Genomic DNA, 19,077 nt, shown 5'->3' with positions numbered 1-19,077 from the left:
GGATGAGAGATGCAATGTAGGCTGCAAGGTTGGCCTCTGAGCCAAACTGCTAATGCCAGGTGATGCTGCTGTGTCAGGGAAACACAGAGGGTGGTTTTGCAGCAGTGAGCTACTGACATGGGCAGCGGGTTACAAGTAACTCCAGAGCCCCAGTGGATATTTTCTACCAACACAAGGCAATGGCCAAACTGCTGAATACTTTGGGAGCATCAGACTCTGCTCACGGCAGTGCAATTGTCCAGCGTCAATATCTGCCATCTCTCCATCCACCTCCAAAGTCTTGTCTAACAGAAGTTGAGCTCAGCACATTTGCATGTTTCGTGAGTGCTGTGGCCAGCTCATCCTCTGAACTGTGTCCCAGGAACGTGAGCTGTCATTAGTGGGAAATAGAGAGCTGGTTTATCTTTGCAGACATGATGAAGGCAGCAGAGCTGCAGCTAAACACACAACCTTTCCTGTAGGATCACCTCACTCCACATGCTGTGCTATCACAGGCCACTGATAACCTCCTAACTCACAACTGAAAGACTGGAGATGAACACCATGGATATCAGGAAAGGTCACAGTTAATGACTCAAACAAAGCTGGGGGCCTGCAGTGCCTTCTGCTCCTGGTACATTGGTTTTCCTGGGAGCCTGAGGTGATCGGGAGCTCTCTTTGAGTTGTAAGACATCAATACTTTTTGCACTTACACATCCAGGAACAGGGAAAAGCAGGAAAGCCTTCTGGGGCAAAGGAAGGACTAAGGTAACAAGAGGAGCAAGTGGAATTTAGGCAAATCAGAAGTTGTGAGCCAAGTAGATAGTACATAAGGACTTCTGCCCTGAAAGACTTCATTGTCTTTTCCTCCAGTAAAAGCCAATGAGCCACAGATGAGGTGGCAGAGCTGATAAATTCAGTACCCACTGCCTGCTTCCATCAGGCTGCACCCATGGCAGCAGCTTGTCACACTCTGCAGGCTATCATAATCCTGGGATAAGCACTGATGTGGTGGGAAGAACAAATAAAACAGGAGTGAACCTCTCCTTATGCTTCAGGCCTTGGGTACAGGGCTTAGATAGAGATGGAGATAGAGCAAGAAGGATGTGGTTCTTATTTCCTATTTTAGCTGGGGACAGGTTCGGGACAGAAAAGTGCTTGATTTCGATGATATCCACTGTACTTACAAGAAGAGACTGAGAAATGTTAACCAGGAAGAAGAAAGGAAGTGATTCAGTCTTAACATACTTCAGGCTGGGAGTTGTGTTTAGTTTTTCAGTTTTTTTCCTCTTTCTTTGCACTTTCTCTAACAATATCACTGCCAGAGGCAAGGTCCTTTTCAGACACACACCCCTGCTACCTCGTCTCTTATTCATTCCTCTTTCCAAGGTCACAAAAGCCATCTAAAGCCCCAAAAGACATCGCAGTGGCAAGAAAGATGCATACTGAAGGGCATCTATCAGGAGCATGAAGCACCCTTAAGAGCTGCTGTGTCTAGTCTCCCCTAAGCCTACAGACAAGTGTAAACATTTTATTTCAAATCCCTGATGTAAATTTAAACAGTCCCGAGAGGCTGCCCCCCCATGCACGCACATGGAGACAAGAGCTGACTGCAGCATTCAGGGCAAGGGGGGTCTGAAATGCTTGATTGATGCCTAATCTCCGTTCCAGGCACCAAGGAGGGCTGGAAAAGAAGCTGTGCCCTTTAAAAACAGAAAGATTGAGTCTTTTGAAACAAATCTGAAATGATGGAAGATTTCAGCAGATGTGACCACAGTGATTTCACCAGATGTGATTGTATCAAGGATCTAATAGAAAAGAACTTCCCTGCTGTTCCATCAGGCTGAAGCCAGGCCTGAAATATCCTTTTTAGTCTTTTGATGACATCAAGGATAAAAGCCAAAGGGAAGTTAGGTTTTGATTTATTTTTTCCCCTTGCTCTTACTTTTTTTCAGGCACAGAATAGTTTTACCTGGTTTGTGTTGCTGGATATTAGCAGGACCAAAGGAAAACACTTCAAAAGTTTAAAGAGGGCAGTTCAAAGGCACCATTTGGTGTCTCTCAGACGCCACTGTCATTTAACTGAGCAAATACCTCTTTACCTCTGGCCACATTTGAGGATTTCACTGTAAGGAGGCAGGTTGGAGCTACCTGGGACAGGGCTTAAATGGGGTGGGGGTGATCATCTACTAAACACCAGCCTATATGGTCCCAAAAAGGGCCAATGAATGTGCCAAATATCTTCCCTTGGCAAAGTTCATAGCAGCAGCTGTGCCACAGCAAACTGCAGGAGGCACAGTGGGGTAAAGGGAGCTGTGCTCAGCTACACCTGCAGCAATTATTCTGGGGTAGCCACAATCCCACATTCAATTTCTCCACTCATGGAAAACACAAATAGCACTGAGTACTCAGATTGAACTCATTTCTGAAGCAAGAAGGTGTGGTAAAGAACTGCACAGGCTTTCAGCTGGGGCAAACAAACAAGCAGATGAAGGAAAGTTATTTGTTAAGCATTGCTAGGAGACACCTTGCAAAACCTTAACAACTGATTTAAAAACTCACTGTGATGTAGGAAGCGTATGAAAAGGACAAATAATAAAAAACATTTTTAGAAAGAAAAAAGCAGAGGAAGCAGATAACAGAAGAAAGCATGAAACTAGAAGGCATCAGTCTCAAAACAAAGGAAAGGGGGTAGGTGTTTTGTCACACAACACGCTGCTAAGCTGCAGAGCTACTTCTGCTGCAAGACACTGTGGTTGCTATGAGTTTACATGGATTTCAAAAGCATCAGGAGAAACACATGGAAGAAAATTCCAAGACACATAATAAATATAAAATGTTCTGTGTTTCCCTTTTACATTTTTCTCTGGTCACTAGTGATTGATTTGGCTCTACAGACATTCATATCAAGTCTCCACTTGTGTTTTCTATCCACCTGCTGACGCCTGCCAGGAGTCACCTCTGCTGGTGGGTACATTCCAGTCTCTGCAGGTAAATAACTGACCATAGCCCTAGGTGCCAGAGTTTGGACTGATACCTGGAAACCCATTTCTTCCTTCCTTGTAGCAGAGACAACAGAAATCACAGCCAATTGCACTCAGCCTCCTGAGACACACAGATGAAAGAAAGCGAAGTCTTTGTGGCGGTTATGAATTTGTATGATAATAAAGATTTATATTTCCCTAGAGATCCGTGTGACAGGCACTGCTCACATACAATACCTAGGAAACATCCTCGTCCCACGGAGCTTATTGTCAGCTGGATGCCAGCCCTGGGAAGGGAATGCAGGTAGAGGGGTGGGAGCAAGGTGCTGCAACTCGGAGGTACGACCAAGCTCCTCCAGGCCACCAGATGAAGATATTAATCCACTGGGCCAAGCCAGCTCCTTAAAGGATGTTTTCTCTGTATTTGCCATTTGAGACATGACAAAACATGCCAGAAGACAACAAACCCCTGTCCAAGCCATCCAAGCTCCAGCACCAATTTCATTGCAGGATGGCCTTGATGTCACATGACCAGAAGGCTGGTTCTGAGCCACTGCCATGGCAAGCAACTGGCTTGTGGGCCAGTGGAGCCAGTGGTCATCTTCCATCACTGTTTGATAAGCTGTTGCCTTCTGCTCATCCTAATCAGGGCCCCAGTCCCAACACCAGCACCTCAGGGGGGACAGGATGCCACCAGTGTGTATGAGCAGTAGAGTAATCCAGGACTACATTTCCTTGCCAGCAGCTCCGGCCCATAACACTGAAGGGAAGACTTTGCTACAAACCCCTGTGGTTTGTCCAGACTTCTCTAGAGGATTTGGCCATGGATATTAGACAAATGACCAGAAATAAAAAAAGGATGGTAGTGCATGATAGAAGTTTACCAACAGGCTCCACAGCCTGGGGCACACTCTGCTGAAAGCCTGGATCAAACGCCAGCAGTGGATGACTGGTTGATTTCATGGGACATGGACAATACGCCATGAGAAGATCTGCAACACTCCCTGTCCCTCTGCCACCCCTGAGGACAACAGAAGGCAATCATGCAACAGGAATAAAGAAGATACAGCAAAGAGCACTCAACAAGAGCCTCCTTGCAGCCCAGGAGTGTGCTTGTAGGTGTCCTGAAGCTGGAGATGCCAGCACAGAGGTCCTGTGCTGTCCAGTCCCCTCAGCCTCATCTGCTCTGCGTCAGCACAGTGGTACCCAGCTCCCTGCTGCATCACAGGCTGACACCTCCACCTCGGGCAGTTAAACCTGCACACAGCTTTTCTGGGTTTCTGACTGTTGTGTTCTGCTCATGGAAGGAAATCCCAGAAATGTTAAGGTTGGCTAAATGAGGTTTTTCAAAGTGCAGTGGTTCTCTGGGCCTCTACACCAAAAACCAGCAAAACTACAAATGCCTTTCAGCTGACCAGAGGATCTTCACACTGTGGGCCAGAGAGTACGTGGGAAAAGGCACCATGATCCTCAGCACATGGAAGCAACAGGATGGATTTGATAAGGAACAATCAGGGGATGAAGAGAGAGGAGGAGTCCCATGAGCCAACATCTGCCAGAGCAGCAGACCCAGCAGTCCTGAGAGTTTACTTAACATGTCTGATCAAAAGCTTTGGGAGTCTTGTCTGTGTTAAGTGCTACCAGATGCAAAATCAGCAGCAAGATGAGAAGTGTATTAATAAACCGAGGAGGCACATAAAGTTATTTGAAAACTGAATGCAGAAGGTGGGGAGAGAAGGGGGAGAATAAAACCAGTTTATTTTTCCATTAAGGCAATTTAATATTCTCCGGGTGGAGTTACAATTACTTGTCCTTGGGAATTAAATTGAATTAGTGAAACATTCCTGTTCATCAGCAGAATATACAATAAGTGGGACATATAAATTTTCTTCTTTACACTTTGGGCAGGACAGCACTACTTGTCTGTCCACAGGGCAAGAACAGCTGGCCATGAAATCTTTTTGACCCAGCATGACTTTCACTGACTTTAACCAAGTGTACAGCAGCAGGGAATATATCCCTTTTTGTAAATTAATGCAATTACATTAGGACTCATTATTGACAATTATGGTGACTGTTAAAAATTTCCCCTTTCTTTGCCCACTCTCCCACCAACTTAAAATCTGCTCCAATATCATCACAAATTAATGTTTAATTAGCCATCAAGCAGAGCTGATGTTCCCCACAGAGTATTGCAGCTTACAGAAAAACGGAGAAATAGGAGAACATAGCGGATATTTCATCATCTGCCTCCAAGGGGAACCATAACCAAAGAGCAGCCAATTACCCCAATACAGTTGCAGAGTTTAATCAATGTAGAAACCAAATAGCTCATTAAGTGTCCATTGCAATAACGGAAGACCTTCCCACTGACTCATATGACAGGAATGGTAAATTTTTAAAAGATCCAGTGGTGATGTCAAAGAGCAGAGACTCCCTTCATCTTCACATCCTGGCCAAGTCATGATCTTCATCTCTCCTTTTCTGGCATAAGAACAGAGGTAAGAGGAGGATGCCTCCAACAGCACGGATGTGTCTGACAAGCCATGAATTACACACACCTGTGCACAAGGCAGTCTGTCACACCCAGCCCCCCAACTCTGGATTTATATCCCAGAGGGGAAAACCACACCAAACACCATCTCCTGCCAGGCAAAAGGAAAGCTCAAGAGCTGGAGGTGATTTTACTTCTTTCAACGCTTGTGGTGAGTCTGGCACTGACATATTGTGTCCAGTATGGGAGGCAGTACTTTAAGAACTTGAGACGCAATGAAAAAGCAGAAACAGCTGAAAGAAAGACACATAGCTTGCTCACTTGGTTTCACCTACAAAGGAGATTGAGTAGCTCGATAGCAATATCTAAACAACTTCACAGAATGAAAATGCCAGATACCACAAGGCTGTCCAATCTAGCAAAACAGAAAAACACACAGCAGTCGGGAAGCCAGAGTCAGGGAAATTCCATTTAGAAATAACAGAGCTACTCATTTATGTGTAATACTGCAGGCAATTAAATGCTAAAACAAACTTCCAAGATTTCTCCACCGCTTGATGTCTGTGGATCAAGGCTGGATGCCTTTGGTCTCCCTGGGTGACCAGGCAAAGCTTTATGATCCGTGATAGGCAGAAGGGCACAGCTGACAATTTAATGGCTCTGCCTGGCCCCCACCTCGACAGAGGTGAGAAAGAAACAGCTCTGCCAGTCCATAAAGATCTATTGACATCACTTTGTGTTTGCACCACTTTAACTGGAAATTAAATTTACATGAACAAACTCTATCCCACACAAGACTGCATATTGTGACAGTTAAATAAAGAGCTTTTTAAAAGGCACACGTCTCAGGCAATTTAAATCAAAAGAGATAGGTTTTGTTAAAGCTACCAATTTCAGAAAATTAAGGTTGACTAAAACTGTTTTTAAAAACTCCTTTTGGAATTTAATCACATATTGGAAACCCATATGCAGCTGCTTGTGTCACCTGCAAAAAGACTGTATAAAACATAAGCATATGCTTAATTTTACACGTGTGCTTAAGTTCTATCAACTTTAATGAAGTTTAAGCACACAGCCAAGCTTCTCTGAATTTGAGAAAGCATTCCTGAGCATGGGCTCTGAAGCTATCAGGAAATCACCAATGAGAAAAAAAGTAAAATTAAAATTGGCTGGTAAATTTTCACAGCCTGAGTAAGCACTAGGTCCAGAAATTAAACATATACTTCTGAGTTTGTTTGCTTGTTTTGCTCTAATAGGAAGGAGTGAGTGCCAAAATGCTTGCAAGGATTCCCAGTGAACCTGGCAAAATGTCAGCAAAATGGATGTATAAAACTACATGAAAGTCAATGGCTTGGGTTCAGCTTTTGCGGAAATGAATCATGCTAAAAATCTAATATATATCTCAAAGCTGAGAAGAGGAAAATCTGGACTCTGTCTCAGTCTACACATTTTTGGGGTACTCACTGGCTGTAGTTCATGGGGCAGGCACACTTCAGCTGGGCAAATCCTACAGTCTGATTCACTGAAGAAGGTTCTTGCCTTCAAGAAATTTGCAATCTCATTTTCCAAACCATTAGGCCCACTTCTACATTCCCTTCAAGGCTGCCAGATGTGTGTCTGCTATTGGATTTGGCTGGCTGACCACAGGGTTTTCTTTCTTTTTTAACAACAACCTCCTTATTCGGACACCTTATGTTCTACACACCTCCAAAGTGAGAACCTCAGCCAAAGAAAAGGGACCCGAATTACACAGAAAGCTGAACTGCCCTAAGATGGAATCCACAGTGAGCAGATCCCTCCTGGGAGACCTCCAAAGTTTAATTTGATACTGTCCACTTCCAGATAAATGAATGTGAAATGCTGTCTATTAATCAGAACTCATGCATCAGAAAAGGTGGTGCCCCCAGTACACACCAGACCTCACGAAAACACCTTTTAACTGTATCTCTGCTTGAGGCCAACACAGCCACAGAAGCCCAGCTTCTGCACTGAAAGTGTTCCTTACCTAAGTGTCTTTAAGAGTCTCACCTGAGCTCAAACTGACCCCACTCTGCTCCTTAGGGCAGCCCTACCACCACCCGTGGGACACCTGGGTACCTGCAGACCTCGGCAGGGTCATCCTTTAGGAACACAGAGAGGGGGATTGCAGGGCTGAACTGGAGCAATTTGCAGAGCCAGAGACAGGGGGAGGAAGGGGAGAGTGACTCAGGAGCCAAACAGGAAGGCCAGACCTTTACCGTGATAAGACATGAGACTGTTTCCATGGCAAAAGAGAGATGTGGAGATGAGGAGATGGAGAGGGTAGGAGCTTTACCTCAGGACTGTTGAATGAAAGGAGTTTGTAAAGCACCATTAAAAGTGCCATTTACTGGCTTCAGCAACACTTGGGAGTTGCTACAGCTTTTCCAAACATTTATATTTTTCTTCTCCCACCATTAAAACCAATACTAAAAACATCACATGATGTTTTCCAGATGCTCTTCCTTACCTGTTCTTTGTGTGTTAAAGCTAATCAACATCCTGCACTTTAATCAGAAAATCAAACTGAAAAATACAATTGTGGAGAATGGTCCTTCGAAGATGGGAGTTTAATGGTAGCAGACACTTAAAATCATGTCTGGAACAAATTCCTTCAGCTCTGGCTGCAACATTTCTCTTTGGTATTTCTACCACCTTTCAGCTTGCTCAGTCACTGTGCCACACACTCCTCACAAAGGCAACATTTTCTAACAACAAAACCACCCTTCATGGCAGCTGAAGCTGTTTTTCACCAGTGATGGAAACTGAAAAACAGAGACAGGAACCTGTATTTCAGCCACTTCCATTCTTGGAAATTAGATGCTCTCACAACTTCTCCATATCCACATCTCATTGCTGCCAGATAAAATTTTCATCAAAAATAGGACAAAGTTTGCCCTACTCTTTGAGAAACTCCAGGACTCTAAAACTGAATTTAGGCCACAACTGGATTCTTCAATCAGTAGAGTTCTATTTATTTTTATCTTGTTTGGCCAAAGCTCTTTTCTACACTGCACAGCATCATAGTTCTCAAAGCACCAAACCCAAGGTGGGAATCTGACTCTGCTCTGTCACGTTCCAGACGACCACCATGCCTAAGATGCATGGAAAGACTGACTTTCTAAACCACATCTTTCAATCCCAGCCAGCTTCATATAAAAGGCATAATAATTTGTCTGCTGCAATTTTTAGCATTGCTTCTTGTTACTGACAGTCTGTTTGTTTTAGTCTTGCTGCTGCATTATAGTTCCCTAATGCAACACAGGCTACCCATGATCTGAGACAGGAGCAACCCATCTTGAAAGAGACTTTTCCAAGGACCTGGTAATCTAATAGAAGACTTGAATAGCACTCAGAAATGAGAAAAATGGAAACTTCTTCTGCATTGGTCATGTTATCTCACTCTGTCCCATCACACAGCTCTCATCTGCTTTGATAGGAGAATTCCCACATCTTCATTATCTTTCTATTTTCCCTCTGCTTAAATAATTCTACCTTGGATACAATGATGTATTTCCTTGCTTTTTGTCTGTCACTGGCCAAGCTCTGACAGAATAAAATCACCTGCTTTTTCTGCATGCTCTCCATGCCTCCACTATTACTTTCCACAATTTTGTCTCTATTATCCACGGGTATAATCCAGGTTACAGATTAACCTCTCTGCAGGTGCCAGCGGTGGCTGACTCCAGCATTTGCAGCATGACAGTGTCCCACAGAGATGTGTCCACAGGTCCAAGGAGATGCCCACCAGGGTTTGTAACCTTGGTCACAGCACAGGGGTAGCACAGCCTTCTCTTTGGACCCAAGCTGGCACATGTGCTGTGTCTTAACCTGGATTTACTTTGACCAGCTCTGACTATCGTAAGCAGCAACATTTCTGACTTTTCTGTTTCCTATCACAACTTTTTAGGAGGTCCCATACCCTTATTCACACATGATCTGTACCAGGCTTTTGCTTTCTTCTTTTCCCTCACCGCATCACTTGCTGTATGGCAGATTATAAAAAGCTGCCCTGTTGCATCTCTGAAAGCATCTCCCAGCCTCAGTCACAAGTGTGCAGGTCCTGGCACATCCTGTGTGCTGGGTCACTGTATTAAACAATAACGTAACAAATACATTAAATAACACAGTAATAAGTGTGATGAAAATAATGAGCACAGTTAACCATTTGGGTCCTTGCTTACTTTGTAGTCCTTGCTGAAAGATTCAGCTATTAAAGGCTGTGCTGAATTTTAACATTGCCAAGATATTAATAGCCAGGCAGGGAGATGAATGGCAGCCTTACACTGCACAATTAAAACTTTTCCAGTTTACCCTTTCAGTAAAATTTGTGGTTTATAATAAGCATCTTTGTCTATTCTGAAGAGAGTAAGGATTGGAAAGTTACATGGATGGGAACAGAGGTTCATTAAAGATTTAAAATAGAATGTGGTTTGGCATTGTAAAATAAACATGCGTATAAGATGGGATGCATCAAGAGCTGCCTGAAAGAAGTGCTCAGTGTTCCTTTTCTCTTGTGATCCTGGAACTACTGGTCATGCTACCCACAAAAAGGGATGAAAAAGCAGCAGGGATAAAATGTGCATGCTTGTTCCCAATGATGTGAAGGTCTGCTCTATATCCCCATTCATGATCCATGTCTCGTACATGTATCTATAGGGTGGAAACATGTATATATACACACACATATATGAAATGCATGCATTTTATCTCTCATGCATCCCAATATTCATCAACATATACAGATGTTATATTACCGATTTTTCTCAGCTAAGAGCCTAGAAACTCCTATTATAGAGCAAACACATATTGACTGGTAGCCAGTGAGCATTTAAACACACAGAGAACATACATTTTATTTTAGTCTAATTTAGAGCACAGCACATTCCTGTTTCTCAGACACATGAGGAAGGCAGGAAGGAAACAGATGAAAAGCATTCCTGCAAAACCAAGGTTTGAGCAAGAGGGTTAACATTACCAGGTAATTTATTTATACTGTTGGACACAGCTTCAATTTAGATAAAAGGCAGATGCTTATCACATGTATTTTAATAAATCAGGTTAGAAGTCACAGAAATCTGCAAAAGCTGGATCTCGAATGGCAAGCAATGCACACAGATTATGGCTTTATTTACAGAGTTTCTGGGAGCTACTGATCCATCCTGGAACCAGGCAGCCCCGCCGGCAGCAAGAGCTGCCCTGTGGTACCAACGTTCCTTGCCAGCCAGCACCTACAGGCAGGCTAATAATCCCAATGATTAACAAAATCTAGCACTAGAGGGAGGCTGAACACATGTTCTGCTCTCTTAGGCCTTTTTTAACTTCTCCAAACATTAAAAGGCAGGTGATTTAAAGCAAGCCCAGCACCAACAGGCAGAGCCCAGCCTCCAAAGAAGAAGAGATGAGCTATTTAAGGCAGCAACCCCCACTGGCAAAATTCATGCTCTTTCCTCCCCAGTTATTTGCCAAGACGTGCACCTAATATTAAGAAATAAATTAAAAAAATAAAAATAAAAACAATTTCTCCGTCCCGGCTGTTCCTTCAGCTGGTGAGTCAGAACCCACAGAGCAGAGTCAGACAGTGAAACACCTGGCAGCCTCTTCCCTAACAGGGATGAGGCTCTTGCGTCTTGCATCTATGAACACATTCCCACCTTCTCCTAGGCGCGAGCACTAAGGAGAAGTGAGACAGGTCTCTGTGGAGCAGCCTCGCAGAGGAAGGCTCACACACTTCCAGAATGCACTTCAGCTTTTCTCTTTCCAAAATTCCTTGGCAATTCGAGCCCTTTGGCTGATTTTCTGCACATCACAACAGCACGATACGACCAGTGAGTTCAGTAGGTCTGAATGTGGGAATAATTCCCTGCGCATGTACCTGCAGCCCCTCCAAGCACGGATGGCTGTAACAAGAACTGGTATATTAAACTACTTTATATTACACTTCATGCAACTGTTCAAAGTCTGATTGTTTTCTCACTTTAACCCCCAACCTAAAATCACTTCTTCACATCCACTTTGATATGTCCCAAATTCTTCCTACGTTCAGGCACTGGTGGTGTTTAGTCATTAATTGGCAGTTATTACAGTAATGAGGCACTGGGATGTAGCAGGCAGAATTGCTCTGGGATGCAGGAGATCTCAGTCTTATTTTTAGCCTGATACTGGTCAGCCTGGTGACCTAGGCAAAGCATTTTCCCTGCTCCAGCTTCCTTATCAGGAAGAGAGTGGTATTTCTTTTGTAAAGTGTTTTGTGACCTGTCAATAAAAAACACACTGATAATTCTGGGTGTTGCTGGGAAAGCAGTGCTCTCCCAGCTCAACACAATCCTTTCCTTCCCATGCTGTGGTGGCATCTCAGACCCCAAATGAGAATCAGACCCATTTGCAGATGCAGCACATGCAGGTCATCAGCAGAGATTTGTAAATGGATGTTTTCCCAAGGTGGCCCTTGGCAAGTCAGCAGCTGAGGGTCACATCTGCTCTGAGCCACCCAGGTCCTGCCCCAACACGAAATGCTGGACTCTGACCCTCCCCTTTAAAGAGAACTGGTCACTTCAGAGCCAGCAGCACCATGACTCCTGAGACAGTCTTCACAAGGATGGGGAATGGGGCAGGGACTGGCTTTTCACACCACTGTGCACAGTTCTCATTCCTGAGCAGCCCTGCCTGGCAAGGAAGGCAGGAAGGAATTGCCAGATCCATAAGTGAGGGTCCCTCTCTGTGAGCAAACAGGGTACTTGAGAGGCAGCTCATGGGAGTTTTTCCCTTTTGCTTTCCCTGGCCTGGGCAGAATGCCTGTTTTGAAACTAGAAGGCAAAAACATAATAAAAATCTGCCTCCCTCCCTCCTTCCCAGATCTATCTATTTCCCTTTGACAAACAGTGATTTCATTTTTCTTCCCGTCCAGAATTTTTTTTTCTTTCTCTTTTAAACTGAGCCCAGGCCAACGTGGCAAAAGGCTCTTTGCTCATGTCCTTATTTGTCAAACACGCCATCGCCGCACCCTCACCACCATTCTGGGAACAAGTCCTCGCCTTCCCCGGCTGCAGCCGAAGGGGAACTTCCCAACACAACTCTCCCCCAGCCCAAACACACTCTTTTAAAAAGAAATATTTCCTTTTCTTTCTTTTTTTTTTTCTAAAAAAAAAGCATTCCAGTTAATAAGAGAAGGGTTTAAATTTCCTTCCCCTTTCCTCCCCACAGCCCTGCTGTGAATCTGAATATGAGGGATCTAGATGGGAAAACAGAAATTACAAGAAAATGCCAGATCTATCACAAAGGTATTTCATGACCCAGCCCTCCTCTGATTTCCATCAGAGCATAAGTCAGATACTAAAGTACCTTTTTGGATCTGATCCTAAGTGGCCAGTTCCACTGTCCAAATACAGATCCAGAGATAAACAGGTCTATGAAAACGGTATTATTATTTTAACTGCAGCTCTTAAGCTACAACTTACACTGTAATAAGCTGTGCAGCTTTCAGCCCTCTGGTAACAGTAACAAACAAAATCATAATAAACTAAACATTTATCCTGCTGTCCTCATCAACTTAACACCTAGTATAAAAAGCTTTACCTGGAGCTCCACAGCACAGATATTTCATAAGCTGTCATCAGCACTGTGCCATCCACAGAGAAATTTCTGATGTTAAAATGGCTGATTTGATGGAACAGATGAATTTTAAACTCTGGAGTAGATCTGGAGGGTTCTCACCAGGTCCCCAGGGGCCAAACCACCCCAGACAGCAGCCTCAGGTCTGATCAATGCTCAGGAACTGGGTCTGCTGCTCTAGCACTTACATTTAGCAATGGGGAAACTGAGGCATGGAAATTAAATGATCTAGCATTGGTGAGCAAAATCAGCCTCCTGGAGCCCAATACAACACATGTTCATGAGATCCCTGATTTCAGGCAACCATGTCCTCACAGCAGAAGGAACACAGTCACCATTTGTTCTGCTCCTTTAGCACAAAAATATCTGTCCAGAGTTGTGAAAATTACTGTGTTTGACGCACAAAGGCATTGAGAAGCTTTCTCCATCACCACCTGCCCTTTTCCTCCCCTCTTGAGGTTTCAGCATGGCTTTTGCTGCTCCTGAAAGATAAGGAGCTGATCTTGCAACACAAAACCTTGCTGACTCCTGACTTGAGCCCTGACTTTTGTCTGCTCCTGTTCACCTACAGAAAATGGAAGGGAAAAAGAAGGGGAATAGGTGACAAGGGAGCACAGATTAAAGGCAGGGAGCTGTGTTTGCTGCAAAAGAGTTCATTTGTGGTGGTGACAGGACTGCTCAGGTACAGCTGGTAGGCTCACCTTCCTCTGAGCAGGACACTATACAGAGGAATCCTGCTGTAACCAAACTCTTGCTAAAACCCAGCACTGAACACAGCTCCTGCCCCAGTTTCCCAAAGCCAGAGAGAAAGGGTGTGACAAATAACAATTCCATGAGCTCAGAGGGAAGAGTTGTCCTGCTGAGTGGTTCTACCATGGCGAACATCCCCATGACAGCCTCGAGTGGCTCAGGGACATTTTTGGAGCCATGGCAGGAGTGAGCTCCTTTCACTAAACACACAGGGTCGTCTCCCTGGGTGCCCTGGGAAGGGGGAAGCCTGACCCTGAGGAATCCTGGGATGCACCACAACCCCTTCCTGCTGCCCAGGCTCCTGTGCAGGCACCATGCAGGCAGTGCCCTGTCTTTGCCAGAAGCCTGCTGCTCCACACCTTCCCAGAGCGCTCTGGAAGCTCCCCTGCTCCCACGGGGGCCACTCTTCTCAGAGAGATAAAAGACAAAACAACACTTGCTGGGGAATTACTTCATTCCCCCACGGCTGGGAAAAGCCATGCTCTCCACTTGGCCAATGTCCCTGATGGCTGCAGCCTTTCCTGGCAAGGGAGAACACAATCCCCATTAACCCCTTCCTGCTCAAAGACTGCTTCCAATACTGAGCCCACTGCAGGAACAGGCTGAGGCTTTGCCGCAGCATCTGAACATCTCACCAGATGCCAGTAAGCCCATGAGGGAGGGGAATGTTCTGTTTTCACCAAGGCACAAAGTAGACAAATTGACTCTCGAGTTGGTGAGAGGGTCAAGAACTAAGTCAGGTCTTTTGAATCCTGTTTAATGTCTGCCTGCTGGCCTACCCAACAGATGTTCAAACTCACCAAGGGATACAGACTGCCTCAATCTTCCAGGGCCATCAAAGGCAGCCCTATATCTGTGGATACATAGTTACACAACTCTCACCAGCCTCAAACCTAGACCATGCTCTCTTTGTTCTCACTACTCCCACAGAAGGCTCTTCCAGACCTTTACAGCCTCAGTGCTTAGAAAATTTCTAAACACCACCATGAAGGTACTTATGGCAAGCTCAGCCTCTCCTGTTCCTGCACCAACACTCACACAGAGCTGAAATATGGGCTTATTCCCCAAGCATACTTCAAGTTTGCAACCAGACCCATCCTCAGTCTTCCTTCTGCTCAGCTGACAAGACAAACTCTTCTGATCTCCACTGGGAAGATCAGCTCCCCACTCCTTGACCACCTTGGCCGCCTTGTCCCTGGAGTCTGAATGCACCTCTCCACAATGTGCCTGAGCAAACACAAACCTGGCACTCCAGGCCAACTTGTAATACCTGCATGAAAGTGTTCATATCTTTGAAAGGTGTTCAATGTCTGTCCATAACCACTTTGGACATGCCATCCTCACCTGATGCACCTTAGAGGTTGCATCTTAATCCAGACGGCCAATCTAGGAGATCCAAGCCAGCAAAGAGAGGGTGAAAAGGGTCTCAATTACATCACTGGAGCCTAGGCCAGGGCTTATTTGCTTCACTTAATTTTAGGCATCTAAACAAAGCACTTTTAGGATCAGATTACTGGCCTAAAGTCTCTACACAGTCCATGGAAGGAGATGGCCATTCCAGAAAACAATTCATTCTGGGAAGGTTTCACTCCCATCCGCCATCACAAGGACACAAGGCAATTAGTCTTCTAATTCAAGCCGGATGGGAAAAATCCTTTAATAGCCCAGCAAGTTTTGAATGGAAATATTCCCTGCTTGGGAAACACAGCTTGCTAAAGCTGACTTGGTTATTCCTGACACATGATTTTTAACCAGAACTTTGCCACCTCATTTTATTATCATTCATTAATTTCCACAATTTCTGGACCAGTTCTGCACGAATGACAAAATTCTTATCTTCTTACCTGCACATTGTAAGTAACGTCATCCAGAGGGGGTGGTGGGGGAAAGGCACCTTGTGATGATGTGATGTTCCCGAGGTCATCCACAGGAGGGGGTGGGGGAGGAAGAAAGTCCCCTAGGAGAGAGAATGGGAGAGTTTAGACTCACCAGCATTTCCCCACATCTTGACAGGGATGATCAGGATGAACCCTGCAATACTTGCAGCTCTGCCAATAGGTTTTGTGGCACAGGACATAACACGTTATTTAACCATTAAATGCTCAGCTTCACCCCTTGCTGCTTCAGGAGATGGCTACACAGCTCAGGAACACTGGTAGATGGCTTAGGGGTGCTCAGACCCCACAGCAAAAGGTGATGCAAGCACACAACAATCCACCTCTCTTAGCTCAGGATTTTTACAAGGGGGCTGATGTACAAAATTTGTAGAATTCAATTTGCTCATGTTAATCTTCCAAAAGTGCTGAAGGGAAGAAAAAGCAGCATATACTGGCTGTGCAGCCATTCAAGTTGACACAGAGATGGGAGATGGGAGCAGAGAGTTGAGAATTTCATGGGATGTGGGACCACGAAGGAGAAAGAAAACAAGGACAGAGCAGCACAGGCTGCAGTCAGCAGGACACCAGGCTCTGAAAGCACCTCCTAATGGGGGAAAAAGAGCATCTGCCATTAGCACTGGATTTGTCTCCAGGGAAGGCAGCTGCCTGCAATTTGGACCACTTTGGTATGTTTTTATTTCTTATGAAGATTGATGCAGCAAGTAGAGCTGTTTGCTGTTGGCTCTCATGTGTGCAGCATCTGGGATGGAAGGTTTCAGATTAATAAAAGTGTGATATTTCACATATATAGGAACTGTTGCTTTTGGAAGAAAATATGAGCTCCCTACTTGACCTCCAGATCTCCATGGAGCATCACACTGTGTTCAGGCTAGAGGCCCTCAGCACCATCCCTAAATGCCAAGGAGCAAGCTCCAAACCACTCAGGAAGGTACTGAGCCAAACTCCTGTGACCTGCAGCCCTCTGGGCAACCTGTGCCCAGGTTTAAAAGCCCAGGCTCAACCCAGACCAGGCACAGGCACCAGCTGGGCAGCACTGCCAACACAGCGCCTTCATGCTCTCCACCATGGGAAGCAGATGGGTCTGCAGCCCTGGAAAGTTTTTCTCTTCTATTTCAAATCACTCTCTGAAAGACACAAACTTCCCCCAGGACTTTCAGAGATGTAATTTCCCAGGAAAGTAATTTCTTCCCATTTTCCCCAAAGTGAGTATGGATGGGACTCAAAAAACCCCCTCTGAATCCCTAAGAAAGTATCATCCTAAATACAGATGCTCAAAGACAGTTCGAAAACAACACACTGAAAACTAATTTAAGACAATCATGTTGCTCCAATACATAAAATCCCATGAAACCCACTGGCTTATGCTATTATAGAGTTCAGGATTGATTTTTTAAAAAATTATGTCCAATATTATCTGCAGTATCCTCCTCCTTGCCCTATAATTAATTCAATCTTTTATTTCAAATCATGTGAAATACAATACAAAAAAAAGAAAAGTAGAAAGATTTTGAAATTAATATCTAAGGGTTTAAAAAAATGCTGGGATGTTTGAGTGCTTCATAAACTTTTCTCCTTTGCTCTGAAAATGACCCTCCAACCAGCCAACACGATTTTGCAAACAAATTCAACTCCAGTGGACACATACTTCTCAAGATTATGCTTCAGATAATATTTCTCCAGTTAGTCCTGGCTCTGATGCCAAAGACTGATCTCCCTGCACAGCACATTAGTCAGACACTCTTGCTTTATTACAACCCTTGAAAATACCTAAGGAAAATCAAGGTAGAGAATGTGCTGGAGGGGATGAGACAGGGAAAGGGGTGGGTTTGCTGCATAAACAGAAGTTTGCATCTAACAATGACCATTAGAACAAACATAAATCAAATACCATTTCTGCCCCTTTGGAAGACCCATTCCTCCTTAAAGAAAAGAAAACATTGGCAAGGTTTTTCAGAAAAGGAGCAAAGGACAGAAAAAGAGAATTCTCTCCGAGAGTTTGGAAGAAAACACTTCTTTGCAGTAGGAGACAGCTGGCTCTACCACATCCCAGCCCAGCTCTGCTGACTCCATCCTGTGTTAGATAAGCTGCTGGCTCCACTCTCCTCACAAGTGAGAAGGTTTTTAGACTGGGAGGCAGAGAGCAGATGCCTGATGAACTGGGGGGACCTTGCAGATGTTTGGCCTTTTCCTGGTCCTCTGCAAACAGATGGACTTTTCTCCTTCACAGCTTTAGTTATTTATTCTGCCACTGCGCTTTCCTCTTTCCCACACACAGCCACAGGACCTGATGCTGCTCCCACTGCACTCGCAGGACAGTATTCCCTCAGATGCAGAAGGGAAAGCTGTCACTGCATTATTATTATTATTATTGGCATTGCTGGAAGTCTCCCTCCAGCAGCAAGGGAAGCATGCAAAGACTAAAATCTGTGTCCTCAGCAGCGTATGATTCTAGATGATGTGGGGAAGAAACAGGTCTATGTTTGAGGGAGTAAAAGAGGAAAAGAACCCGAAAGGCTGAAAGCTTACACTCCCTTTAGCCACAGTGTCCCTATAACACACCTTTGGGACCTCTCTCAGCCCTGGAGCTTTGCAAGTCAGATTTCACTTACTTAGAGCTGGGCAAGCCGTGGGAGGAGGCAGGAAAGTCCATGTCCAGGCAGAGCATATCACTGCCACCCACTGCTGACCACTTTCAGTGTCACAGAGCAATGTGGGAGCCCCATGGGCAAGGGAATGTCCCTGCTCTGCACGGATGCACAGGCAGCCACAGCAGAATGGGGCTCTGGGGTCACATCCCACCTTTAACGCTCACCCTCTCCTGACTGATTTAACCGGATTGTCCCTCTGTGAATGAGGGATAAGATGGGCAAAAGGCTCATTAGTATTAATGTTCAGCACCAAGACCAGCATTTTGGTTGACTTTCACCTGACATCAACTTGAACACTTGGATGTACTTCAAGTTATCAGTGACTGCACTAAGTCCCATCAACAGAGAGATATCAAGGCACCTCCAGAAAGCAATTTGTACTTCAAGGCAGATGAAGAGACTTGCCTTCCAGTGGCAAGTCTCCCCATGGAGGCAGCCTGGGCCAGGCATGTTTGGAGGTAGGGAATCACATCCTGCCCCTCCTCACAGCATGACATAGCTATCACAATGACAAATCTCTACCAGTTACCGCACATTTAAAAAGAGAAAATAAACACTCCTTGCTGCACCAGCTACTCATTCCCCCTTTGTACAGCTGTGAAGGCCGTGAGTCAACCTACAAAGGGGCTGTGCAGTGAGACACATGCCCAGCTTTGTTATCTCAGATACAGTGGCACAAGGTGCCGTGAAACCAC

At 45.0% G+C, this 19,077-nt stretch overlaps 1 protein-coding gene across 7 annotated transcripts in view; it reads right to left on the bottom strand.

Moving 5' to 3' along the window:
* LPP (LIM domain containing preferred translocation partner in lipoma) overlaps positions 1-19,077 on the bottom strand; it is a 314,289-nt gene that overhangs the window by 154,724 nt on the left and 140,488 nt on the right. For all 7 annotated transcript variants that reach the window (XM_085069373.1, XM_085069375.1, XM_085069378.1 and 4 more), the window contains one exon: positions 15,681-15,793. In XM_085069373.1, coding sequence (XP_084925499.1) covers positions 15,681-15,793 — 113 coding nt within the window. The remainder of the gene's footprint in view (positions 1-15,680; positions 15,794-19,077) is intronic.

The sequence above is a fragment of the Lichenostomus cassidix genome, chromosome 9 (genome assembly GCF_008360975.1).
Source record: "Lichenostomus cassidix isolate B80296 chromosome 9, HeHo_3.0, whole genome shotgun sequence".
Classification (NCBI taxonomy): Eukaryota; Metazoa; Chordata; class Aves; order Passeriformes; family Meliphagidae; genus Lichenostomus; species Lichenostomus cassidix.
The sequence above is the reverse complement of the archived record's forward strand: the minus strand, read 5'-3'. Positions and strand labels throughout refer to the sequence as shown.